The 27,322-nt window shown below is 45.0% G+C and overlaps 1 protein-coding gene across 3 annotated transcripts; it reads left to right on the plus strand.

The window, feature by feature from the left end:
• Positions 1-829: 829 nt before the first annotated feature.
• On the plus strand, positions 830-27,322 carry TFAP2B (transcription factor AP-2 beta; the record flags this gene model as incomplete). Of its 3 annotated transcripts, none has more annotated exons than XM_080807120.1 (8): positions 1,176-1,266; positions 4,434-4,460; positions 5,715-6,173; positions 11,027-11,087; positions 18,614-18,833; positions 20,490-20,608; positions 22,825-22,966; positions 25,962-27,162. In XM_080807120.1, 8 exons carry the CDS (start codon positions 1,186-1,188, stop codon positions 26,260-26,262), a joined length of 1,410 nt encoding a protein of 469 aa, XP_080663246.1. The 3 variants fall into 3 exon arrangements, with proteins under 3 accessions (XP_080663247.1, XP_080663246.1, XP_080663248.1); XM_080807122.1 differs by lacking the exon at positions 4,434-4,460 and adding an exon at positions 27,261-27,322 and having other exon boundaries at positions 1,186-1,266; positions 25,962-26,221; XM_080807121.1 differs by lacking the exon at positions 4,434-4,460 and having other exon boundaries at positions 830-1,266.

Below are 27,322 nucleotides of genomic sequence, written 5' to 3' on the forward strand. Positions count from 1 at the left end.
GAAACCTTGTGCCTTAAAGGACACCCATTTGCAAGGTTTGGGTAACTTCGTTATTGTTGTTTATCTGTTCCTTTTTGAAAAAAAAAATACAGAATTCACTTAAGGGGGGAAAAATACATTCTAAACAAAAAATTTGCACATAGTAAATATTTTCACTATCTCTTTGAAGAACATTCTGCTTAAATCTCCTACGGGTTCAGGTGAATATTTCTTTGACTGTCCATGATTAAAACCACTTAAAAGTTATAGGCAACTGTGCAGATACAATGTCCTATGCCTCTGCAAAGAAGGCTTGGAATTAACAGTGTGTGAATGTGTGCATGTGTTGCTCCCAACATCTGAAAAAAAACCCCACTTCATAATATGGAGACTCTAGCCAAGGCACAAGGAATTCGTTGAAAATGCACACAAACAACCCTTGAAACGACAAACAAGACAGACTGAGGTGTTCATACAGTATTTAAGTTTCCAAAAGTGTAGGGCAAAATGGCCAAAAAATATTAGACATGGTCACCGTCACGAACTGGCTTTTGCTGTTGTTGTTGTTCTACACTGACAGAGGTACAGCTTAAAAAAAAAAAAAAAGTTTGTAGACATCAATACAGAGAGATTGCCCTAAAAAATCCCCAAATCCAGCTTTCAAAATACCCTCCTGCTGAACACACATGAATAGGAGCTTTTGTGTATAAAAATCTCAGAAATGGTCCCCCTTTTAAAATCTACATAGAAAATGGGGGACTCTTGGCCCCCTGGTTTCTCATTATGAATTGTAAAGACTAGTCAGTGGCTACAATGATTCATCATTTTCCATCTAGAGGTTTTTAAATCTGTATATTTATATTAATCACAATGAACGACTATCTCTCCTTTAAACGCATGTTCGGAGTCTGCAGACTCTGCGTGACCCAGGGGTGCTTATATAACTCAATGTGGGTGTCTGGGTGTAAATACGTGTTTATGATTTTTATAATATATATGTCTGTGGGTTGCATCTAACTCCTGTGTGTGTAATAATGTTTTTCTCTCTGCTGAGGCTTACTTCTCCAGCCTATTGTTTGAGACAACAGATATAAGTTGCGATGGGAGAGGAGCGTCGGATTTGGTGTGTATCCCCCATTTCCAATTATAGATGGATCATTACAGACAGCGGAGTCCTGAGAAGCCAGACATCTGCTCCTCACATGAATGCACTCACCTCCTAGAGACCAGGCTGCCATCATGCTCTGGAAGCTCGTGGAGAATGTCAAGTACGAAGATATCTATGAGGTGAGCCGACACCCCCGGATGCATCTTAGAGCTTTGCAGATAGAGAATTTGAGCTTCTTGACACCCCAACTGATATATATTTTTCGGCGTTTAGTCGTAGATTTCCGGCCGGTTTTCTCAGCTTTCTCTAACTTTTAGAAAAGGGGCAGGGGGGAGACTTCGCTATTCGGAAAAAGAACTTTAAGGTTGAAATCTGGCTACTTGAAGTTAGGAGATTTCTCTCGCCGCGCTCTCTCTTTTTCTTTTATTTTTCTTTCTCTCTTCCTCGCTCCCCCCCCCCTTTAAGGTTCTGATGGGGAATGCGGTGCTACTGAATGTGGGCAGAGGAAATAGGGTCTGATAAAGGAAGAGGCTCTCCTCATTTTGAGCGTGGGAGAGCATTAGATTTTCAAGCCTCATTCGTAACAGACTCGGGCTTTTAATTTTTATTTTCAATAATATTTCTGAAATCAATAACCAACGGATCCAAGTAGAGGACGGAAAATTAGAAGGAGGGAGGTCGATAGACGGCTAGACGGGTGTAGACAGAGCACAAGCCAAGGAGCCCTAACAGACCTTTTATTTTTATTTTTGTTTTTCTTGTGTTTTGCTTTCTTGAGGGCCAGTGCGTCCAACCACCCCACGTCTGGGCATTTTTAACTCAATGTTCTGCGCTTGTTCAGCGCGCCCGGCTCTCCAGCGCTGGGTTAGCGCAACTCTCCTCGGGCTGGGGAAGTTGCCCGCCGCCGGGTGTGCGCGTGCCGCCCGGCGAGGCCGTGGCCGCGCCCGCCTCTGCCCTTCTCGGTCCGCGGCGCCGACCGCTGCGGCGGCGGGGCAGCTCCGGGGCTCACGAGCGAGGCGGGCGTCCGGGCGGGGCACGCGGCGGGACGGGGAGGGGACGGCGGCGGAGGCCCGCGGAACTTCGCTGGGAGCGGAATGGCCTCGCAGACCCGGACTTAGGTGCCAGGGCAAGAGGGAAGCGAAGGCTGGAGGAGACGTCGAGGGAGGCAGGACAGACAGAAAAGCTTCGAGGAAGGGCGCCGCCGAGTCCAGGCGTGGGGAGGTCGAAGCTGGCGAGCCGGGCGACGGAGACCGTAAAGCGGAAAAGTTGGAGCGAGGAGGGAGGACGGGAAGCAAAGTCCCGGGCTGGGAGGGCCAGGAGCGCTCGGTCGGCCTTACCCAATGGCCGCGGCGCGACGCACAGAGGCGCCCCCAAACCAGTGGGGGAGAAAATGCGACCCCTGCGCGCCGGGACCACTCCGGAAAGCCCGGCGGGAAGCCGCCTGGCGGATAATGGGCGGCGCACGGCAACGGCCGGTGAGCTCCGACTGACGCTGCCGGCCCGGTCTCACCCGGCGGACCCGGGCTCCGAGGCCCGCCGCCGCCTGGCCGCCGCGTCCCGCGGGCAGAGCCCGCCGCCCCCAGCTCGGCCAGCTCCTAAGCGTGTGTGTGCGTGTGTGCGCGCGCGCGCGCGCGTGTGTGTGTGTGTGTGTGTGTGTGAGTGACAGAGAGACGGAGACAGAAAGGGAGATTGAGGAGACTCGTCTTTCCGCGGAACGATGATTAGGGTTTTCCTTTCCTCTTTTGTGGCTGTGTATTGACTGTAACGAAGAGCCGTGCCTCCGCCTGGTGGGGTTTGTTTCGGTTCGGCCTCCTTTTCTTTCTTTAACAGGCGGGATAATGGTAAAGTCGAAGTCGCTAGAACTATCCTAAAGAATGTGAGCGCCCGAAGTGGGCAGGAGACGGGCGGAGACGGGGGCACGGTGTGTAAATAGCTCGGAACATACATACAGGGATTTCAGTGGGTTCCCAAAAGTGAGCAGGATGAAACTTGTTCTTAGCTTATGAAAAAGTAAATGGCTAAATGGGGAAAGAGGGAGGGAGAGCAGAAAGGACTGACAGAGGGAGAGAGGGAGAGGGAGGGGTGGAGTGGAAGAGGGGTAGAGACAGGAGAATAAAATGGGAGGGAGGGGGGAAGAGAAGGAGAGAAGACCGAGGGGGGAGGGAGAAGAGAGAGAGGAGAGAGAATATTGCAGGTATCCCTATTTGCCTAAATTTTCTGCTCAGTAATACAGGAGAACCCGCAACCCTGTGGAAGGAACCTTTTTAAGTCGGGAGGAAGGTTGAACTTTAACAGAAATGGCAGTCAGGCCAGTTGAACGGGTTCCTGAAACATCCAAAAAGGTTTTCTGTTGCCCCTGGCTTTGCCTGGAAAGGATAAGTTTAGTGTACTTGAAGATTGATTGCATATATTTTAAACTGAGGTAAAAATCACGGGTCGTATGAGCAGTATAAGGAGGGAAAGTCTACGCAAGGAATGAAAAGCCCCCATCTCGCCCCTGTCCTTTAGAAAGTAAGCATAATCTCCAGTATTCAGTACAAGTCTTTAAACGTCACTGTAAACAACCAGGCCCACCGGTTTACTTTCCTCTCCCCTCCAAATGATGAGGCAACGCCTTTTTATTTTGTTTTTTAATCTGCACACAAAGCACCTAGGGCGATCAGTTCTTCCCATTAGGAAAGTCCCTCTCCAGGAACAAGGACACCTACGTTCTGTAGAAGCCCCCAGCGATGCTCTCCCTCACTGCCTTGTCCAAAGGAGCAGGGGCTGCTTTACGCGTGTCCCCGGCTCAGTTAATTGAAGTTCTGCCTCTTTCCTGCTAAACTTTTTCCCCAGTCTGCCTTTGCCAGCCCCCTCGTCTGATTACATCTAGTAATTCTCCACTGAATGAACGTCATTTACAATAGTAGGGGAGCTCTGCGCTCGCTGCTGCTTCACGCTCCATTTGTCCTCCATTCTCCCTTTAAAGTACTCGTGTAATATTAATAGTCATGAATATCAATTATTATGAGGCGGTGTAGGCAAGCGGAGGGAGGAAGGGGCGCCCGAGCAGTCTGAGCCCAGCTTCGGGTGGAAGAGGACTGCATCTGGAGCCCCGAAGAGCGGCAGAAGAAAAGAGGCCAAAAAGACAGCAAGAGACCGATGAACAGTTCTGTCTGTGTGTGACAGGCATCGCCAATCTTGTTTGGGGGTGGTGGGGGGGATTTTTTTTTTTTTTTTTGATGGCTTGTCCTGGAAACCCCTCAAGCTCGGCTCCTGTGTCCAGCTCGTTTCTCTGCTGGACTCCTTGATTTTTTTTTTTAAATCATTGTTTGATTTTGAGCAGTAACCAGGCTTTTTTTTCCAGATGTTAGTCCACACCTATTCATCCATGGTGAGTTTGGATTCACGTTGTACCAGAATTGCATGCTCCCTCCTCTCACTGTCTCTCTGTCTCTCCGTCTCTGTGCGTGTGTCTCACTCTCTCTGTCTCTGTCTTCCTTTGAGCGCCTTTGGCTTGGTAATTTAGCACCATAATTGGACGAGGCTGCAGCTGCTTCTCTCTGCATTGTGTGTTCTCCGTCTGAGCTCCATGAGTCAGCTGGGAAGGGGGGAGGCCTCAGAGAAAAACTTTTTATTTGCCATTGCAGTTTGGAAATTTAGGTGACTGTTTCTCCAAAAAGAACTATAGGGACTTTACCAAGGCGTTTCCACAGAGGAGAGGGAGAAACTTAAACACTCCTCACACACACACCTCCCCTATTCTCCTTCCACTTAGTTTGCCACTCCAGATAGACCCAACAGTAAGTTGTCTGGGTTTTTCTTGTTTTTCCCTCCCAACCCCAGGTCCTTCATTTTCACACCCTGGAGTTTAATAGCATTAGATACAGAAAAGCAACCTTAGAAATAACTCCTCGGAACCACAATTCGACTTAATTTAACGTGGGTTCAGGATATGATTTCAAATGAGAGTCATTCCAATCAAATACTATTTAAATTATTTAATTCCTCGTAGGGAGGGAGGGGTGACTGGGAACTCAGAGTAGGCAGATTCCTCAGAGCTCCTGGAATTATCAGGTTCCTGTGGGGAGCTCTTTGGTCAGCTGGCTGGGTTGCCAGGGAGGGCAGAAGTTGGTTTTGAACAGGAGGAGCAGCACAGCAAAAGTATGGAGTTTCATTTGTTATGCTTTGAACCTCTGAAAGAGTTAGAAAAAAATAGTTTAAAATACCCAGAAGAGGAAACACTCTGTATAAGGCTACTGTATTTTTAACCAAGGAATTTAGAATCTCTCCCCATACATGGTTATTTTACCCTCACTCCTTTTGCCCGCTTTACATTCCCAACACAAGGCTCAGATGTTGGTTAAGTGGGTGGTGATTCTCCCCATTTTTTCCCCCAAAGCCTGGCATTTGGAATTGCTGAAATCATGTGCCCTCTGAGTCAACTTGGGAGTATAAGTTTCAGACTCTTGCTTTCCCTGTCCTGGGAAGAATATACAGAAGCCGGGCTTCTCCATTAGTCGCTTGTATTTTTTTTTTTTTTCTTTCTCTCTCTCTCTCTGTCTCTCTCGCTCTCTCTCTCTTTCTCTCTCCCTCTTTCTGTCTCTCTCTGTCACTCTGTTTCTCTCTCTCTTCTCTCCGCTCCCAGGACCGGCACGATGGCGTCCCGAGCCACAGCTCCAGGCTCTCCCAGCTGGGCTCGGTATCCCAAGGACCTTACTCCAGCGCCCCGCCGCTGTCCCACACCCCGTCGTCAGACTTCCAGCCGCCCTACTTCCCGCCTCCCTACCAGCCGCTTCCCTACCACCAGAGCCAGGATCCCTACTCCCACGTCAACGACCCCTACTCCCTGAACCCACTGCACCAGCCCCAGCAGCATCCCTGGGGGCAACGGCAGCGGCAAGAAGTGGGTTCGGAAGCCGGCTCTCTCCTGCCCCAGCCTCGGGCAGCCTTGCCCCAGCTCTCGGGCCTCGACCCCCGGAGGGACTACCACTCGGTCCGCCGGCCAGACGTGCTGCTGCATTCGGCGCACCACGGCCTGGACGCGGGCATGGGTGACAGCCTCTCACTGCACGGCCTCGGCCATCCCGGAATGGAAGACGTCCAGGTAACCACAAACAAACAAATGAAAAGGACAATAAATAAATAAATAACGAATGCCCCTGGGAGATGGGAGGTGTGGGGGAGGGGCAGCTCCGTGTCCTCTGGGGGTGGTAGCTTCCCTCTTTAGAACAGGAATAGCTGGACACCACATATATAACTGTTTCTGTGTTGTACGGGTATGGCCCTGTAGTGGCGATTTCTGGAGGTCCGATTATGAAAGCTGGAACCACTTGAAATCACGAAGGAGAAAAATATTTGTGTGTGTGTTGGTAGTTTAACATCATCAGAATTAAAGTTAGATGTCTTTTGTCTTGCCTTAGCTACCTCCTAGTCCCTTGTACTTTGTGCCACCCAGCTGGGTACCCTTCCCAACCCACTCCCCATGCATGTCCCTTAGTGGGCCTGGCCTCCTGACAAGGCAGGTGACAGACTGGGCTGCCTAGTCTGGAGCTTCAGCAGAGAGGCACAGGGTCCTCTCAGGCTCCAGAGGTTCCTGCTGGATGTTAAGCATGACAAAGCACATGGGAAGAAAAACATGTGCTATGATTGTCCGAACTGGGTCCTATTTTGAATGTCTCATAAGCTGCTGAGCCCTTTTTCAAGATAACTGAGTTCCAGAGTCATCTCCTGAGAAATGGAATAATTGTGGGGAGAGACCCAGAAAGCCATAATTCTGCTTGGGAGTCCAAGAGGACACATACCATTTTGGAGATTGTTTTCACCTTTTGATCCATTAAATGACTGTGGAGCAATATTCTTCACATCGCTCCTCAGTCCTCCTCCTCTGTTAATATTCTTCTCTCCCCAAAGCCACTATCCCAGTTAAAAAGGCATCACGTGTTTGTTTCTTAAAACAAAAGGCTCAAAACACTCCCCCCACCCACTCCCTAACCCATCTGCAACCTACACAATGGAGCCTGATTTGGTTGAGAATACTTGGTTAAACTAAACAAAGAAACATCAAAGAAATGATTTCTAAAAACTGTCTGGGTGATTCTGAGCAGGTCTCCCTTTGCTCCCTAATTTAAATAGTCTGCAGAAAAGATAAATATGGTTGAGAGGTATTTGACATTTCGGTCTCATTGGCATAGTTGTGTATATTATGCATCATTTTAGACATACCTCTAAAGCAAAGAAAAATGAAATGGGGAAGAAAAAAGAGTACTTGGGTCCTTTTTTTAACCTTACTTGAAAAAGAATGTATTCTGAACAGTTAAAATGTGGTGACAGCATCAAATGCTGTTTGTGTGTAGTTTATGATGGTTTATTGTTTTAGAGGAAATTCAGTTATTTACTGTTTCCAAAAATGATGGAATCACCTGATTTGTGGCTGGATTTGCCGGTAGTAATAAGAATGATAGTTCTGTTGGTTTAATCAAGCTTTCTTATCCCTGTCTGGAGGGATTGCTCTTTTTGGAATACCATACAAGGAGGAAATATTTAATAGCTTTTTAAAAAATGTACTGGGGTAATGAGTGTGTTTGGGGAGGGGCGTAAGTTCTTAAATTAACCTTCCTGGGTGCGCTCAAAGTGCCGATAATGAAAGTGGATCAACTCATCACCAATGCTGTTGGCAATGCCAACACACTAGCCGCGCCACCATCAACCCGCAGCCGAGTGACTTGGTCAACTGAACCCAGGAATTGTCCTAAAAGAGAGAATATATTTCTTTAGTTTTAGTTTAGTTTAGGTTTAGATTAGTTTTTAAAGATATAATAGTGAGGGGTTTTGAGTGTTTGGCCAAATGCAAAGGACGAGAGAACAGGAGCACTTCAGTGTGTGTTGGGGAGACACACACTGTGTTGTCCAGGCGTCGCGCGGCAGGCTGAGTTATTGCGTCGGAACTCGGACCGCGAGGTGCAGAGGGCCGGGAGGAGAGAAGGCGCAGGCCCCGGCCCACGAGTGCTCCCCGCCCACACACCTCTGCCGGGTTCCTCCCGCAGAAGCTTCGCAGCCGCTCCTCTGGCGAGGTGGGGTGGCTCGCCGGACTTTATCTGGACGACCCTCAGTGCAGGGGGTTGGGGAGAGACACCCCACGCCTGTCCCAGGCAGCGGGGACGATATCTGCTTCCGTGGGGATGACAGGCCTTCTGAGGCCTGGGTGTGCTTGACGTGACATGGGACAGGTGACGAGGAAAGGGGAGAAGATGTACCTAGGACCAGAGCCCCGAATGCAGAGGCTGTGCCCCATCTGCTCCATCTTGGAGGATCCACTTCCGAATTAGGGATCTGGAGCGCACGGGGGCAAGGTGGGGGGAGCTGAAGTTACAAGAGTCTGTGGGGATCTCGCCTTTTCCTGCAGCGACGGATTGGGTTGGCTGTGCCCGACCAGTCTTTAAGAAGGGACCAGAGAGTGCCTCGGCCTGGACCTCAGTTATTGTTCGATCTCAAGAACCTGTTCTGTGTTCCGGATCCACCACCCCGCCCCCGCTCCTCCCCCCCCCGCCCCCAGCCGCGGACCAGACAGATCCCCAGGGCGCTGCTGGGCCAGTGGGCTACATAGCGAGGGGTACTCACCTGGCCGAGGCTTGGTGTGGGGGTGTGTTGGGTGACCCGGACACACACGCAGAGGGCCACCGCCCCGACCGTGAGAGAAGAGAAGGACGGGAGCTAATTAACCAAATGCTTCTAATATTTTTTAAACGAAACTATAAAACCCTGTCAATTTCTATTTCAATTTACTCGCAGGGTCTATTAAACTAGCAAATCGCGGTTTGGGTTCTGGGTATGCTACATTTCACCCATTGTGTGTATGTATGTTGGGGGGTGCACTGTTAAAAACTCAGAAAAACAGCATCAGAAAGAAAGATGGAGTGAGATGACACCTAGTTTGGAGTTTAGTTGTCCTGAACACCTCTTCTTTCCAGTCTTGGCTCTCTAACCTCTCTCACCTCTACTACCCCTGAGTATAAACATATCAGGATGTTGTCAAATCCACCACACACACACACACACACACACACACACTCTCAAACACACTCTAGTGTCTTAAAGCAACCCCTGGTATCACTTTTAACTAAAGAAGTCTAGTAATTACGAGTCTGAGTTGTTTTTCTGCGCTTCCGCATGCAGTCCTAATTAAATCTTTACGATCCTCCCTGTGACGATTAAGCGCCAGCATGCTGCGTGAATATCCTGTACAAAAACCCAGCAGGCGGCCGTAATTAGATAGAAAATCAGACAAGAGCCTTCTCATTAACTACCACAACTACCCCACGTCGCTGATGAGGCGTATATACATATTTACGTATGGATGTGAGGGTGAGGTGTGGGGGCGCCTGGGTCCTGGCCTCTGAGATCCCTGGCCAGTTCGCCCCCAGACACAGGCGATTATTTTTGTCTTGAGTGGATACCTCCCTTTGTAGACACGTGAGCATAGCAAGGTGTGAATCGTGTGTGTGTGCACGTGTGTGCGCGTGTGTGTGGCAGGGTCTCCTGAGGAGTTTCAAACAAGTTATATGAAGTATTTTTTTAAAGAAGTTTTTACTATTTCTTAATATGTACATGGCATGTTGCAACATGGAAAACGGTTCTTACAGAGAATAACAATTTTCCTCACCTTTCCGACAACTGAAGAGTGACTATTAAAAACGAAAAGAAACAAATTAACATGCTCCCTTCACGATTAGATCATCTCATTTCTAATGTGCTGCTTGTTTGGGGTAGACAGTCTCCTCCTTGTGATGAACACACGCCCTGTCTGGGGATGCAGCGTGAGTGGGTGGAAGGTGCTGTGAAAACATAGCCTCACTCTCAAGCCCTTTGCTTTTTACTTCTCTGTAGAGTGGGTGACAAACTGGTCCAAACTTAGGTTTCTAAGAATCAGGGAAAGCAGCAGTACATTTCAGAAAGACCTAGTATTTATTTTTCTTTGGGGAATGGAGGACTTTTGGATGTTCTGGGATACACAGCCAGAACTCTGTTCTTGTGCATCCTGACAGTAAGAAACTCATTCCAAAAAAAAAAAAAAAAGAAAAGAAAAGAAAGAAAGGAAGAAAGAAAGAAAAAGAAAGAAAGAAAGAAAAGAAACTCATTCCAACAGCTATTTCCCCTCAGAAGTGCTGCCAACACCCAGGGTTGAAACTTCCCTTTTTTAGGATAAGACTGTGGCACAGAAGATGAATGCTCTTTGCCATTACCTAGGTGCTGACTGGGAGGATCTGAGTCTCTGTATCTGTGTGTCTGTAGTTACTTCCCTCCTAACAGGTGTGTTTCTTGCTGGGAAGTAGCAGCAGCAGGATGGGGGTGGGGAACAAATTGTGCAGGTTCCTCTCAGGGATTATCATGCAGCAAGAAATTCATAGCACACAAGGACGTGTATGGACTGCATGGGTGTGCGGTCCTGCCAGCTTGCAAACGTGTTCCTATGTGTTGCTGTTTGCATTCCATTCCAAATTGCTCAGACTTTAATTAAAATCCCATAATGTAAACTATTATGTATTTGTAAAATGACTCTAGGGTTAAGATGTGCTGGGATAGAATTGAAAACAGAAATTATTCTTACTAATATTGGTGAAAATCTTTCAGCTATTGCCAAATTTTCACAATTCATAAGAGCAAATAATATAAAATTTTATATGTCTGTGTAACATCTATGTTTAATATAATAACTAAACCAATACTGCATCCCAGATGTCTCTCAATTCCCTTTTTCCTCTGTTTCCATTGGAAGAATTTATAATTTGGGTGACTTTCATTTCCATGTTGATTTGGAGGTAATAATGATAATAATAAAACCTCCCTTTGTGAATTAATATAAATGGAAATAACAGAAACTCCAGTTTGGAATGACATGATTTATGTGTGCAATTCTTTAATATCCAGTCAATTTGAATAGTGATGTTTTTATATTCACAGTCAGTTGAAGATGCCAATAACAGCGGCATGAATCTATTGGACCAGTCTGTCATAAAAAAAGGTATGGATTATCCCTCCCAAAAGTAAGCAAAGTTTTCCTGTGCAGTCATGTCTTTATGAGTTTTCACTTTGGGGGATTTAGTTATTTTATAAGACAGAAATGTTTGTTCACAACCATAGGACAGGGGCTGTCCAGATGAAAAAGGCATGTCTGGAAGAAGGAAATTTGGGGTGGGGGCAACCAAAGGCAGAAGCCCAGATAAGACACAGAGGGACAGAGACTACTGGTATTTTTCTCAGGGTACATTTGGTAGCAATTCTAGATGTATCTTAAATAACTGAACTACCATAATGTATGAAACTGACTAGGAACACTGCTTTCAAAAATGTGCTATAATTATTTCATTGATAACTGGAGTTTGCTGAGCTAAACCCAAAGTTGTTGAGATAGTTCCCCTTCTTGTTTTTTTATTTGGTGTGTGTGTGTGTGGTAATTCTGTTTCCAGTTCCCTGTGTTTTAGGAGTTGTTTCTTATTATGTTTTTAAAAATTGTGCCAAATGTGTTGCTAAATATGCACATCCTAAGATGTTGAGACAGCCTATGCGGATTCCTAAATCTTTCTACATATGCATTCATGATTTAGTGTGACTGTGGAATCACCCCATACTGTTAAAGGGCATGTGATATTAACAAATGTTTGCAGTCTCTTGTACAGCTGTAAGCAAAATAATTAACTAATTAAACTAATTAAATGTAATTACAATAACTCATTTCGGGCGTATTGCAGCTGCTTAATTTTTCCCCCTCTCTTCTGACAGTCACTGAGAGAATGCCTGGCGATTAGTGTGGCTGCCGAAAGGCCCGAATGTCACTCACATGCCACTATTTAGGATCCTGAATGTGTAAACAGTGCAATCTTTAATTATCACAGGACCTGGTATTTGGAGATACAATTTTAACTACTGTAACCCTTGCTTATCAATTCTGGAAAAAGGCCTGTCCTTATATTTGGTGTCAACAATCTCTAGCTTCAGTCATTTATGATTAATTTGAGCCACATAACACTCACAAAAATAATTGAAGAAAAAGTGCTTTGGAAAGTAACCCAAAGTCAAGCCGTTAGAGTAGGAGTGCCATGAAGTCAGAATTCCAAACAGGGTGAAGTATTCTAAATTATCTTCTTTTATACAGACAGAAAAAGTGGCTTTAAGAGGTGGAGGATGGGTGGGGGGGAGCTGTACTTGGAATAATGCCATTTGGCTTTGGAATGTTATATCCTGAAGAAGAAATAGTAAGATTTGGGGCAAAACTATTTATTTTAAGTATTGCTCCAAACATCCCTCCCTCTCTTCTTTAGATAGTATCATTTCATTATTTATTTTATTTATTATTATTATTATTATTTTAGATAGTATCACTCCAGTTTTTAATGCCAGCTTTTGGGTTTGCTCAGACACCCAGTGTTGGTGCTTAGATTTGCGACTGTGCTGACAGCTCACTTTCACCATTTCCTCTGGGGTCCTTCTCTTTTGGTTAATTGTTGGTTGATGGGGGTGAGTAGGGGGAGGGTGGGGAGGCACTTCTCCATTGGCTTTTTTGTTTCAGCTCCCTCTTCCTTTTCACGGAAGACTAGAACCCCTTATCTCAAGGTTCTGTATCCTAGAAACAACATTTGGGCTGTCAGTGGGGCATGCCCAACAGATGACCAATCAGAAATGTTATTAATAGGTAGGCCAATAAAAATATTTGGAACTTAGCTTGCTTAACAAAACGGAGCTGAAAATGTTCTTAGATGTGGGATGCTTGGGTTTCAGGGCTCATGTATGTTTGTCAGCAAAATGTGATTATCTATGTAGAAGGGTATCTCCGGTAATAAGAAAAGGAGAATATTGACTGAAGTTGCTGGTTCTATTTTGAAAACATGGAGTACTTTTTCTGGCTCTGAAAGACTTTTTTAAAAAGACTTTGTGCAGCTTTAAACAACTAAGTGGCATTCCAGTCACTTTATTGAGTTAGAGGGCAAGGTATGAATATGAAGTGTTAACTCCATTATTTAATATTTCAGGTATTTGCTTTATTACATGAAGAAAAGATCCTAATATATGTTTATATTTAGAGAGGCATAGGTAAAATAGGAATAAGTGGTTGATTTACTGTTCTAGATAACTATGAACCACTTGAGGGTATGGATTCACTTGCTCTTTCCTGGCCCTCTGGTCTCTCATCTTTGTCCCCTCCCCTCCCCTTTAAGGGATCTCTCCCAGAGATTAATTTCATAAAAAAGGAGGTAAGAAAGTTTCTGAACTAAATTTTCTTAATTTCAACAACTAGCAAGGGACTTGGTTACTTTATTTATGTTCTACTGGGCTTTTAGAGAGATTTTAAAAAAATTTTATGTTTTGTAGAGAGATTTTAAAAAGTCTGCCTCGTTAATAAAAGTGCAGCCACCGATCCAGGTTCGGATGTCTCTGCCATTATGTATACTGAAGCCAGAAGACTTGGGCATAAAGGATATATGTCTTTATGTCTCTCACTCTAATTATTGAAGGGCTCCCTCCTAAAATTTAACCAGTCCAATTTTTCACCCGTGTTGATATCACCCTATAGATTATAAGCTAGCTCTCTTGTAATGTTTGCTATCTGGGCTTAGCTGACATTTCTGAAGTAATTTAGTTAAGAGGAAATGAGTTGTTCCCAGTAGAGAGAGCAAACGAGTGGAGTGAAGGTAGCCAGCGTGATAAATGGCTCTTTCATTTGAAGATCTCCAGAGCTCGTTTACGGCTAATTTTCTGTATTGGCCCCCTTTGAGCTATTAATGCAATCGGCAGGGACCGTGGCCCCTCTCCTCTTAGCTGCCCCATTAGAGCTCCCATTAAGATGCCGAGTCTCAACTCCAAGGCAGGAGTGGAGGGAGTAATGAAAGGTGCTTTTTAAACTCTCCTAATCTAAACCGGCAGAGGGTGGTTAATACGATTTGAAGGGGGCTGGTCAATGAGCAATCAATAAAGTAATAATGAGAAGGATTCGGTACATTAACAGTCTAAAAATCCAACGAGACATTAAAAAATCATTCTTAAGTCTCAGTTCCATTAAGATTAGGAATCTGGGCTGGGGAGGGGGGCAGGTTAGTGCCCAACTGATACAAATGATCACTGCCACCATCCTATAGCTTACATTTAAAAAAGGCTCACCTAGGCTTTAAGAAAAAGTTTTTGGTGCAATCAGAGGCTAATATGCAATCGGTTTGACACCTTAGAGAGCAGAAATTCGCTGGGATTTCTTGGAAAGGCTTGCATGGCTGGAATCCAAGGTTCAAATGTGACTGTGGGGCATTTTGATTGGTCTTAGGGATATCCTGTTTGGTTAGTTTCAGTTCAACCTCAGTTCTCTCCCACTTTTTTCCCGTTAGTTCTGGCCCCTTCCCCATATAAACACTTTGGTTAGTGTGGATTTTCTTTGGGGCGGGGGAGGGGTTATGAAGAAATTGCCAATTTCATTACAATGTTAGGATTCTTCCTTCTGACCTAGAAGGTAAAAAGCACCAAGAGTGTGTCTGAAAAGGTATGAGTTTCCCCTCAAAGGAAGAGGTTCGCATTTCCAGGGCTGACTTGGATCCCAACAGGTATTTATTCAACTGGAGATTCTGAGATACATTCCCGCCACCCAGGGAGTAATCAGAGTTCACAGAATTTCAAAGTTGGAAAGGTTAGTCACTCTTCTCCAACTCCCACCCCCCTCCACTCCCAGTGAAAAACTGAGACAGAGAGAAGATAAATGACTTTCTCAAGGTCCCACACACAGAGTAAGTGATGGGACCCAGTTCAGTTTCTAGACTCTTAGACTTTGCCCCTAGAGGGATGTTAACCCTGGATGTTTGTAGTTCTTTATATTCCAGCTTTCTTTGTAAGAATCCTTTTATTTTTCTTTACAGGAATTTGGTGCTCACATTTATAGAGGTGCTATATATCCATGTGAAATAACATTTAGCCCTCAGGTAGATTAGAAACAATGCAAGTATAAAGGAAGGGGATGTTCTGCTGGTGAGAAGTAATTATTTCAAGCACTGTTCAACCTCTTGGTAGCTTCCTGGTGTAGCTTACATATTTAAAGTCTGAGTATCTTTCAGGGGGGACTTACCCTTGAATCTATTAAATGGGTTCATTTCTTCCCTTCCTCACCACCACCAAATCAGAGCCATAGGGGGTCTGTTTGCAATCAAATTCAAAGATATCAAGGCTCCAATTTCATACTTAAGTTTAAAGAATACAGATTAAGTGCTAGTCTATTAACCATTTGGCTCTCTGTAGTCCACTAATGAATAATACTTTCTCTAATCAGTCTTTCTTCTTCTCTCAAATAAAATTCCAGTCACTGTAATGAATATTGATCAGTTTTAAACCTTTCTTTTTCTCCCCAATATAATGCAAGAAGAAAAAAAGAGGGGAGCAAGTTTTGTGGATGTTACATCCAGGAGTTGGTCATAATATGCAATGGAGAACCAAACGGGGTGGGGGGGGTACCACCGGTTTTAATGTATGCACAGAAAATTGTAAACATGTAAAGAACTGAAAGCTTCACGCTGAGTTTTGCTATGCTCTATTTCCTTACCATTTCCTGCTGTCGCTTTAAACCTATCTTAGTCATCTCTGGGTTCCATGAGCAGGAACAGTGTGCTCATAATTACTAACAAATCAACCGGGCCCTGTTGCTCTCTGGGTTTATTGATAAGCTGAAGGAAAGCAGAAGGGAAAAGACAAAGAGAATAAAATATGGGGTTAATCAGCTGAGCTAAGCAGGTGTGAGAGTGGAGGGGAAGGTAGATAATAGTACTAGGGATTTTAAGGAAAGTTAGGACAAGAAATGGGTAGGATCTATTCCACCTAGACCTAGTCTAGGGTCTAGGTTTAAGGCCAGAGTAGGAGAGGGTTAGAACCTGAAGATGAGAGGGTAGAGGGTAGGAACATGATTTATACTTAAATTAACAAAATGGAAATATAACCTGAAGCATGTCTGCTCCAATAGTTTGCCTCTTTGGGGGGAAAACAACAACAACAAAAGAAGACAGTGGTGTGCTGACAGAAGCTAACTGGGATTTGTGATATTTTTGTGATAATGCACTTGTGAAAGGTACAGCCCATAGGAGGGAACAATATACATTCCCCATAGGAAATGGCTCTTGTCAGGTAAATCAGGCAATTAACAATAGTGAAATTAGAGGGCAGGTTATAAAGTGTCTCTAAAGGCCTGGCTCTTCAAGAGATTTGGCAACTGGGACTCTCAGAAGCAGATAAATTACAAACCTAAGGAGATATTTGGTTGTCCGATTAGGGAAACAGGAACTGAACTTACTATTTTCAGCTTAGCGAGGTTCTTTATTGTTAAAATATTCTTTCTAAAAAATAATTAATAGTATTAAGTATTAAATATAAAAACATTGCTGAGTGTCGAAGGTAGATTTTTGTGCAATTTATTTCTATAGTTCTTACCATGTTAAAATTACAAAAGGCCATCATCTGTATTTTGAGGAAAAGTTTCTCCAAGATTATCTGATGTTAATTCCTATGATCATAAATTATTTGCTTAGAGTTTTTGAATATGAATCTGAAAGATGAAAATTGAGAGTATTGCAAAGAATGAGACTGATCAAAACAGATGTAGATGTTGTGTAAGAGAATTAAATAACAGGGTGTTCCCACCCAAATCACTCGCTTTTAAATAACTTTAACTCCACATTTTACTCAAATTTAATTAGTACTTGCACTTGGACTTTTCATTGGTTCACTCTCAAATGGGAAGCAGCTTCACTGATAAGAATATGATGAGGGGAATCAGAAAGAAGAAAGCACCCTCTGTAGCGCCCCACCACCATCACAGCTGTGCAGAAGATCCACTCTGTTACCTAACATCATTCACCTGCCCTGAGACAAGGCTTTGGACTCTGTAGACAGATCCAGATATACCAAAATGTGTACTAAGGAGTAGCAAAAGGGAATGCTCCTGGACCCCCATCCATTCTCCTAGGAAAATCCTTTTCCACGAGATGTTTCTAAAGGGCCAAATGCAATTCCTAATAAATAAGAAATTTGGGACCTACCTGGCTTTCAGCAGTCTCTAGACAATCATGGAGGTCTGAATGGCAGAATCTGTAGTAGAGAGAATAAGCTGTCACAAAAATACTCAGTGTTGGTTATTCTGTTCTATACAAGGGAGGTTGTGCAACTTGTTTGATATATAGTATTCTAGGCTCGAGATGGTGGAAAGAGCTTATCTTTCCCCTACCAGGATTATAGGATGAGACATTGTGTTTATTAAAGAGAAGGAATGGAAACATTTTTCATGCCAGATGCATGTTCAGCAAATACTGTTTGAAGATTTGGGAGCTTCATATCCCACTGGAAGTAGCTAAGTCAGGAAAAGTCACCTGCCCTGTGGCTTCTAGAACCTGCAGAAAGAAAATGGGCTTCAGCTGTATAGAAGTCTGAGGGAGTAAGATGGCCAGCAAGAACTGGGACATTGACCATTCATTGTTCCTCATTCCCAGCCTTCTGGTTCTACTGAGCCCCGCCTCTTCCTGAGGTACAGATGACACTGAAACACAATTAAACAGACATACAGGCTGGAGAGACTGAATGATCCTGGGTAGCAGTTGCAACCAGCTGTCAGCTCTTATTAACTTCTGCATAAAACATACCTTGAGTGCGGTTTGTTATCAATTACTTGCCGAAATGAAACAACTGGGGCAAGGCAAGACCTCCGCTCACATGAATTAGAGTGATTGGTTGATTGATCAGGGCACCTGTTGTAAATCATAACTGCTCCAATCACCAGCCGGCGCTTTAGTTAATTTGTAAACAAAATTCATGTCACTGTGGAATTGCTTTCACTGGAGAGGAGCATTTGGGTTCATTTCTAAATGAATGTATTGTTATGATGTAGGGAAGAATGAGATCCACTTTGGAGCAATGAGCATCTCCTTTGAGCCCAGGCATAATGGTATTACTTGGCTGTTCTTGAGCACAGTGTCTCTGATAGGGCCCACTCTCCAGTGCTTCCAGTGATGACCACATAAATGGGTCCAATAGGAAAGGAGGGAGGGGTTCCCATAAAGAACACCGATATTACCATTTTATATCATTTATAGTATAATCACTTTCAGACTTCAGCACCAAATGTGGTTATTCGCCTTAGGAGACCGTTGAGGAATCTGAGATTCAGAAAGGTTCACTGAGATGTCTCAGGTCATAAGCTAGCACATGATGGAATAGGATTCGCCGGGTTTCGCAGCACAATCTAAACTCTAGGCCGTGAGTTTTCTAGATTGATATAGTGAGCGGGACTGTGGCAAGCGACACGCATAGGTCTACACACATGGGGTAAGTTTCCAGAGGAGTGATGGCTTTTCCATTTGTTTGTACACAGTGCTCTGAACGCACGGCAGCCCCACTGGAACAAACACTTCCTCCTCCAGCTTTCCACTTGGCGCCTGTCCTGTGGCCTCGCCCCTGCGCACGCACCGACACATTCTATCAGCCGGTCACCAGGATCGAAACCCGGTCACCTTTATGGCATATTTTTTTTCTCTCTAGTTCCGGTTCCTCCCAAATCTGTGACTTCTCTGATGATGAATAAAGATGGCTTCCTGGGAGGCATGTCCGTCAACACCGGCGAGGTATTTTGCTCTGTCCCCGGCCGTCTGTCTCTGCTCAGTTCAACTTCAAAGTACAAAGTAACTGTGGGGGAAGTTCAGAGACGGCTTTCGCCCCCCGAATGCCTCAACGCGTCTCTCCTCGGCGGCGTCCTCAGAAGGTAAAACCCCCGAACCGGTTATTACCGGGTGAAGGAAGAGGGCTCTCCCGGAAACCAGCAGATAGCCGGACGCAGTTGCCTAGCAACCGGGCGTCCAGCGCGCGGCCCCGGCGCTGCGCGTGCAGAGAACCACGGCCGGCCGCCACGTGCTGGGCGCCGCGCGCGCGCAGACGCCGCCGCCCTGGGACCCACGCGCTGCAAGCACGCGCCGCTCGCTCTCCCGCTGCCGTCGGTGCTGGGAACCTCCCTCTCTCCCTGCCCTGTGCTTGGCGCCTGGCTCTTTTTCTCGCCGGGACACTTGGAGGGCATTCTGTAGCCTGAGTGAGACTCAGAACCTACACACACTTATCTAAAACAGACGTTTCATGGAGTAACCTGCTTTGTACCAGTAATGTACTGTAATATTGCTCTGTTTTGTTTTAAAATATGGTTGGCAGCTGACTAAATTGGTCACTGCCCACCGAGGCATTGTTCCCTGCAGTTTGAAAAATTCCATGCTAGACTTGCAACCTCCTGTCTTCAGTAAGAGCACTACCAATAATAACAATGAAATAGGAATAGTTATTTCTTGGGGGCATTCAAGTGCTCCTTAATATGGGAAGAAGACACTCCATAGACTCCTCTGGGAAAATGGGGGAAGAGATGGCTTTTATCTTCAGATTTACAGCCTTCCCCCGGAATCTCTACCTGTGCCTGGTCGAAGGGCAATTTGGTAGTGTCTCTAATATGAAGGTGACACTGTAGGAGACGAACTTTTCAAGTTAGCCTCTTTGGGGAGTTGAAAGTCCCTTTCTTTCCTGAAAGTGGCTGTGTGAATAGTACCACAAGAGAGGTGGGAGTAACTGGCTTTTTTCTTGTATTTTTGCCCAGAATTTAACACATACAGGGAGAATTTGGGGAGGAAGTAAATGTGTGACTCATGGATTTTTCTCACTTTGAATCCTCTTGCTCTGCTCTCTTGAAGTGAGCCCTTTGAGCCCCAGAGTGTGGAAGTTTCTTTCAATCACCCCTGGGCATTGAGCGTGTGTGTATAAAACTTGCTATGAGATTAAGTGAGATAATCAATATACAGTGCTTATCGCATAACTAAACTCCCTAAAGTGTTAGTTTAACAGTTACTGCGATTACCATCATCATGTTGGTTTCATGTTTCAGTCTTCCTTCCCCTTTTAACCTAACTCCATTTTATATCGACTCTTGACCCTTTCCTTCCTGGAAAACCCCACCTGTTTCAGCTAGTTAGTGCCTTCTCTCTGAACCACCCAGTTCTTTCCCTCTTTTCAGCAAGGTTGTGCTTGCCCAGTTTATGTTCACCTAACTGGCTCCATTACAAGGAAAGAGCTTGTGTGTTGCCTATGCAACTTCTACCTTTTCTGGACCCACAACCTAAACCCTGATTATTCCCATCTGGTATCATTTTTTTCCTCACGAGATAAAAAAAAGAAAACGACTCAATTTTTTTTTTTTATGCTCTGTATTGCAGAAATTAAGCAAACCTCAGCAAACTATCAGCAAATAACCAAAAGGAAAGGGGGAAAATGTGCTAACCTCGAGTTAAAACCTCTTCAAGCTCCACTGGGCTTTAGATTGCTAAGTCTAAACTTTGTTTCAGGAACACTCTGAGGTTAATCAGAATGTTAATTCTTGCAATTTCAGAGCCAAATCGAAAAATGGGGGGAGATCTTTGCGAGAAAGGCTAGAAAAAATCGGTTTGAATTTACCCGCGGGCAGGCGCAAAGCAGCAAATGTCACGTTACTCACCTCCCTGGTGGAAGGTAAGCAAGACGTGTGGCCATTTCACGAAGTGGCTGAGTTTAACTGTTGGCTGAAGGCTGACATTTTACACGTTTCATGATTAACTGGAAATCATTGCGATTGTTGTGCCCTTATGAGTTGGATGTCAAGCGGCTGCCTGAGAGAAGTTCAAAGGTCCTTTTACTTAGAGGGAGCTGGCAATTGCAGAGAGGCCAAGGGACATGTGTGAGGGTCCCTAAACTCTGAAGAGTGCTCAGGTCCAGGCGCCAAAGCAGTGCAGGGGTTACCTCTGCCATCAGGGGCGGGATGCAGTGTGTGAAACCCCTCTGAATGAACTCTTGCAAGGTAACTCTGGAAGCAGCAATGCATTCTAGACTTCTGTCCTTCCCAGGTTCTACCTCTGAATCGTCAGTAGTAGAAAACACATTGTCAGTTTATCAAACTATTATTGCATTCATGATCCCTATGGTTATTTTAAATCTCATGCCACTCCCAGGGTCCTATCTCCTGCTGATTACCTGGAACTTATTATTGATGAAATTGGCTTAGTGAAGTCAATGAAGCCTAGGAAAAAATGGGATCGAGGATGGTGGTGAGGAAACAAGGAGGGGAGTCACATAGGACCTTCTGTGTAGATTCATTGATTGTGAATTAAAGGCCCATAATTATAACAAGCACATTCTAATTTGCTCATCATTTGGGGGTTGGGGGTGATATTTATGGTATATAATAAACAGGATCTTCTACACAGTTGAGAACAAGAGGATCTGCAGTTAATTTGCAGGATGGGGAAGGGATAGGAAATACAGCCAGATGGTCTTAATGAAGGAAGTAGAATTTTCTCTAGAGTCTAACATGCTGGTCTTGGTTTCTTTTTTTTTTCTATTTTTATGGATATGATATTATGACACTCCTATGGGGAACTGATTTTTGGAGATCTTAGAATATGCAAGTAACAACCATAAAGTCATCACATTCATAGGCGTTGCACTTTGCAATCTTTAAGGCAAAATTGCCTGGCCCAAACTTAGAGTCCGGGGCAGCAGTCACCAAATTTCCTTATCACACCTACTAGCAGTTGACTCTCAGCCCCTAGGAGTGGGGTGGGGTGGGGTGGGAGGTTGTTTTTTGCCCTTCAGGGAATTACTAATATCACTGTCCTTATTTTGTAAAAGCAGTCAAGGTAATCTCTATCCAAGATGTGAATTTGGGTGGAGAAGGGACGAAACAGGAAAACTACTGAAATTCCAATATTCATTTGGCAGTTTTCAGTTTTATGGATCTGGATCACTGTAAGCATCATGCCTGAAGTCTTTTTTTTTTTTTTTTGGTTACTATAATGATGTTGATTAAAAGTAAGCCATGCCTCTTAAAAATATCATAGCTATGGGATAATTCAACATATCTCTTTTTCATGTTTGATATCATCCCTTGAACACCTAAGGCTGTGCATTAAAGGGTAATAATGCTTTATTTGAAAGGGGCTTCCAAATTAGCTGAGGAATCTCTCAGGTGTCCAGGTTTTCTGTAGCTGCTGTGTCATCTTGTGCAGTGGAAAGTCCTTAAGTAGGAAGACGATGACAGGACCCTCTAAGGAGAAATCTGAAACCTATCAGGGAACTGATAAAGAATGAATACTTCATTGCTGGACAGAAACACTTATTCCATATATGTTTTACATATGTTCTTTAATTTATGTGGGCATGTACACACATGGAATTATGGTTATATGTATATTAATTATTAATAAGAGGGGGGTTTTGTCCTAATGCAGTTATAGGAAGATACAAAAGATAATACAAAAGATAGGAATACTTTTAAACTTTATTTAAAGCATGTGTAACAGGTGCTTTTAAAAGGAGGAGGGAAATCTGGCTCCAATAGCCAGCCAACTGTCTAGGTGCAATTGTAAGGTGACTCCTGAACATATCTGCCCATCTTTCCCTTAAGAGAAAGCATGGGGTGTAGGAAGCCCGAAGCTATTCCGGGGATGTCTAGCTAGGACTTGGCTAAAAAGATCATCAAGGAGAGGCTGGAAAGAGCAGCAGGAGCAAAGTTTCTTCCATCAACTTTATGGCCTGAGAGTCATTTTTATTTGGGCTTCAGTCTCACCTTTGCTTTTGCCCCCAACAGCTGGTCTCTTCTGTAAATACCAACAGTCGACCAGGAAGGATCTCTTGGCCTGGGATGATGAGGAAATAGGGACTGATTATTACCTCTGCTGCTGTCTTTTCAGGAGAAGCTGTTCACTTAGCTCGGGATTTTGGGTATATTTGTGAAACGGAGTTTCCTGCTAAAGCTGTTTCGGAGTATTTGAACCGGCAGCACACCGACCCCAGTGACCTGCATTCCCGAAAGAATATGCTGCTGGCTACCAAGTGAGTGTCCCAGACCCTCAGCCTTCCCACCCTGCTGCATCACCTCATCAACTCCTTGGGTGGGGGCCGGGTCGGGGGTGGGGGGGCAGTGCTGGGGAGGCAATGCAGCCCCCACTGGCAGAGCAGGGAAGCAGCTCAGTGGTAGAAGTAGCTTTTGCAGCCTGTGGATTGCTGGCAAGGAGGTCTCCACACTCCACCCTGCTGCCCTTCTCTCTCTCCTCTCTCATCCCTCCTCCCCACCCAGGTTGATTATGGGCTATGGGTTTGTCTGGGTCTGCTCTATTACCAAGTTTTGGGGGGAAGAATGGCTCTATTAATATGAATCCAGGCTTTTTACAGTTCTTCTCCCCCTGGGGAGACCAGACAGACTTTCTCTGGGTTGGTCCTTGTTCGAGTTCTTCCCCAGATCCCTAGGTGCCCATTTCTGCCAGGTTTCACCTCTCTCTGTCATATGCATGCTCCGGGTGTCTTTATGTCACCCACGTGTACCCATCTCTACCCACAGCTCTAATTATTCTCTTTCCAACGTTGCTGTTTGGCATCTTCCACAGACGCAAAATTTACTACAACTCCAGAGGGGAAAACAGTAAATCTCTGGCTAAATTTAGGTCTAGAGCTCATTTGAACTTTTACAGTGGGTTTTCTATTTATTTGATTTACTCCTGTCTTTGGCTTCGATGTCATATTGTTGGTGTTTTATGGCCGGCTCAGGCCTGCAGTGGGCGGCGCTGCGTGCACTTGCACGTTTCTCTCGCAGGCTCGGCCCAAACAGCGGCGCTCATTTATTTAGTGCTGGAGGACGCGGTTTGTTCCGTTGACAGCGTAATTTAAAGAAATATATGGAAGGCTGAAAAATCATTTGCTCAAATTTGTCCAGATGTTTTTGAGACGTGATTGGAATTTGATTGCCCCTTTCCGCAGGGTCAAAAAATATTAATGTCCCAGAACTTTAATTGCTTACAGACCCTGCTTTGGGCTTTGAAGATGTAGAATGTTTGACTCCAAGCATTTGTTCTCCCCAGTTCAGAATTTCCTTTTTGGCACTTTGGTAATGAGTACAAACTTAAGGAAAGACTTCCTTAACCATCTCTTCCAACAATCAAAACCTGACACCCATCCTCTTTTTTGGAAGGTTTCCTTCTGATGCACCAAGTAACAATGTAACAGATCTATTGCCCTTCTGGCCCTTGCCTCTCTCTCTGATGGTCGGGGAACTGTTGGTGCTTCATAAAAGAGTAAATGTACTTTGGGGAAAAAATAAAACTAAAGTGTATAAATCAGGTAATAGGATTTCCCTAAGGAATGCTTGTAACTTCCCCCACCTCATCACCTCTTGAAATCCTGTAACTTCACTTAGAACACCCATTCTTAACCTGGGGTGAGTATCAGAATCATCTGGGGAGCTTTTCCAAGGTATTTATTTGTGGACCTAGCCCCAAGCTCCCTGAATTGGAATCAGGGGGGCAGAGGCATGGATATGTGCATTTTAGCCCCACAGGTGATTCCGAAGTACCCCTGACCTAAGAGCTGCCTATTTAGATAGCTAGAACACTTACCTATCTTTTCCTGGTTGTAAGAATGTAGGTGTGCATTTTGAGTTGAGAAACCAGTAGAGGGGATGGTAGAGAGAGGGTGTCTGTTAGGACACCAGTCTTAAAATCTGCCAGTCTTAAAATCAAAATCCTTTCTCTTGCTGCAGGTGGGAGTGGGGGGGAGGTATTCTCTGTCTCGTTCAGCCATTACTCTTCCTGGGAGTAATCTCCCCGGCAAAGGATGCCCCAGGGTCACTCATATGGGCCTGAAGGTACCTGCCTTGTTTACCTGTTGTCCAGGCTCCACATGTCCCCAAATGTCAGGCCATGAAGAGAGTGGAGGGGTTGGGACTGGAACTCTGTAGTTTTTCTTTCTCACCACCCCCCCCCACCACCACCACCAGTGGAAACAGACTGACAGGAGCCGTCTGCCAGTCTGTGAAAGGCTATGGCCTTTGGGATGTCATTCCTCTGACTGGTAGCAGAGCCAAGCCATTGGACCTTCTGGGCTAAAACCCTCCTATATTAACCCTCTTGTCCACCTCCTATATTAAAAATTTCTCAAATAAGCTCAATTCATACTTAGGCACGTAGGATTTCTAAGGCTGAAAGATTCCTCTAAATTGTAGTTGCCTTGAGGAAATAAAAACCTTCAACAAATAAAAATCTACCCTCCCGTGTCTTAACCATCTACCTGTAGATGGTTAAGGTTTTGTTTTGTTTTGTTTTTTTTAAACAATGTAGGGATCCTTTTATATTGACAACAATCCTGTTGTACAATGATTTTCAGTAGCCTGTGCTTAAAAGAAAGGGCGAAAAGGGGAAAAAGGGGGAAAACATATCTTCCTCCCCAAATACTACAGGTAAACAGATTTTTGCTTTAAATGGAATCAGCATTCTCTCCTGGAATAAACAGTTGCATGCCCTGGGCCATGCAAGTCTCCGGCAATCTGCTTCTGTGCCAGGGACAGGCTTGTGGCTCAGGGGCTTAAATCTTTCAGGGCTTTTTGAGGCTGATCACCAAGAGGTTAGCGAGGCAGAGGAAAGAAGGGGGAAGGGTTTTGCTTTTGTTTTTGTTTTTTTTACAAAACTGCCAGGTAAGAGCCAAAAATTACTGAATATTCAAAACCAAATGCTAAAGCCTAGCGAATTTCCCATGCAGACTTTAAGCGGTCCTGGAATGATGAGGGGAAAGATTGGATTTGAGGGGGGGGGGGGAAAGGCAAGGCTTTGGGATAGAAGGGGTGCATAACTTCCCCACCCCCGCTTTCCTTCTAGTCCCAGCTGCTCCAGAAGGGAGAGCGCTGGGAAGGGAAACAGAGCGGAATCGTCCACATTAGCCTCGCTCTCCGGCTCTATGGTGACCGGGCGCCCCTGGGCTTGTGTGAGCGTCTCCTTTCTAACGCCAATGCCAACGACACTGAGTGATTTTAACCCCCCCTACTCCTTTCCCTTCTTCGCAGGCAACTCTGTAAAGAATTCACGGATCTGCTGGCGCAGGACCGGACGCCAATCGGGAACAGCAGGCCTAGCCCCATCCTGGAGCCGGGGATCCAGAGCTGCCTCACGCACTTCAGCCTCATCACGCACGGCTTCGGCGCCCCGGCCATTTGTGCCGCGCTCACGGCCCTGCAGAACTATCTCACCGAGGCGCTCAAAGGCATGGACAAGATGTTCTTGAACAACACCACCACTAACAGGCACACGTCTGGGGAAGGCCCAGGTAGTAAAACTGGCGACAAGGAGGAGAAACACAGGAAATGAAAAATTAAAAAAAAAAAAAAAAAGAAAGAAAGAAAAAAAATGTTTTAAATACAAAAGGAAAACAAAAAATTTAACTTTAGCTTTAAAATGTTGGATTGGCTTGGAAGAATTATATTAGGTAGAATACACATACAATCAAATTTAAAAAAAAAGAGCTAAATAACTTTAAAAAAAACTGAGGCGTACAACGGAGCAACAATATCGGTTCTCAGTGTCTATTTCAAGATACACTTGGAGACAAACGTCTGGATTTTCCACTTCGGTTCTTTCGAGCTTAGTAATACTGATAATAAAAGAAAACCATGATTTTCCCCCTTTGGAAAATAAACATAAGACTAAACATGAGAAAACGCTAACTTATTGGAAGAAAATCGGAGAAACGTTGGTGTCAGTGCTTTGAGAGTTGGTTGACTGAGACGCACGAACTTTTTAATTTTTAATATTTTTTTAGGAAACTCTCTCGCAGTCCCCACCCTTTCACCTCACCTCACCCCTCTCCCAGCCACTCTTTTCTACGTTGCCCGCCCTCCCTCCCTCAAGCTGTCACGGGAATTTTCCGGGATGAAAATGAGTGTGGTTAGCCCCTTTGCGTTGTGTTTCAGTCCCCTCGGTACCCCGCCCCCGCCCCACCTTGCGTTCTTAACTCACCAGCGCCCAGCTCCCGGGCAGTTGGCACCCTTGGGAGGGCGAGGGCGGGCGGGGAGGGAGGCCCGCGGTGGTGCCGGTGGGGCTCCAGCCAGCGGAGCAGAGGCTTCTGCGGCTGAGGAAAATCCAGATTAAGTTGATTCAGACTCATCATCAGTTCCTTTCAGAAATGTTACTAATTCCCAGCCTGGCCAGCATCTGCATACAGAGAATCTTGCATTTGTTTTATTTGTGTCATCTACCAATTTTAAGAACCATAGTAAAAAAAAAAAAAGCACAATATGAATACGTTGATTAGTATGTAATTCCTTCGAAGGGGTATGTACCATTTCATTCTCTTCTGTTTTCCAAAGCTTTGCCCGCATGGTTTATGAGCTTCTTCAAAGAGGACTTGGGCTTCCTACACAATCTATAA

The sequence above is a fragment of the Martes martes genome, assembly GCF_963455335.1.
Source record: "Martes martes genome assembly, chromosome: 6".
Classification (NCBI taxonomy): Eukaryota; Metazoa; Chordata; class Mammalia; order Carnivora; family Mustelidae; genus Martes; species Martes martes.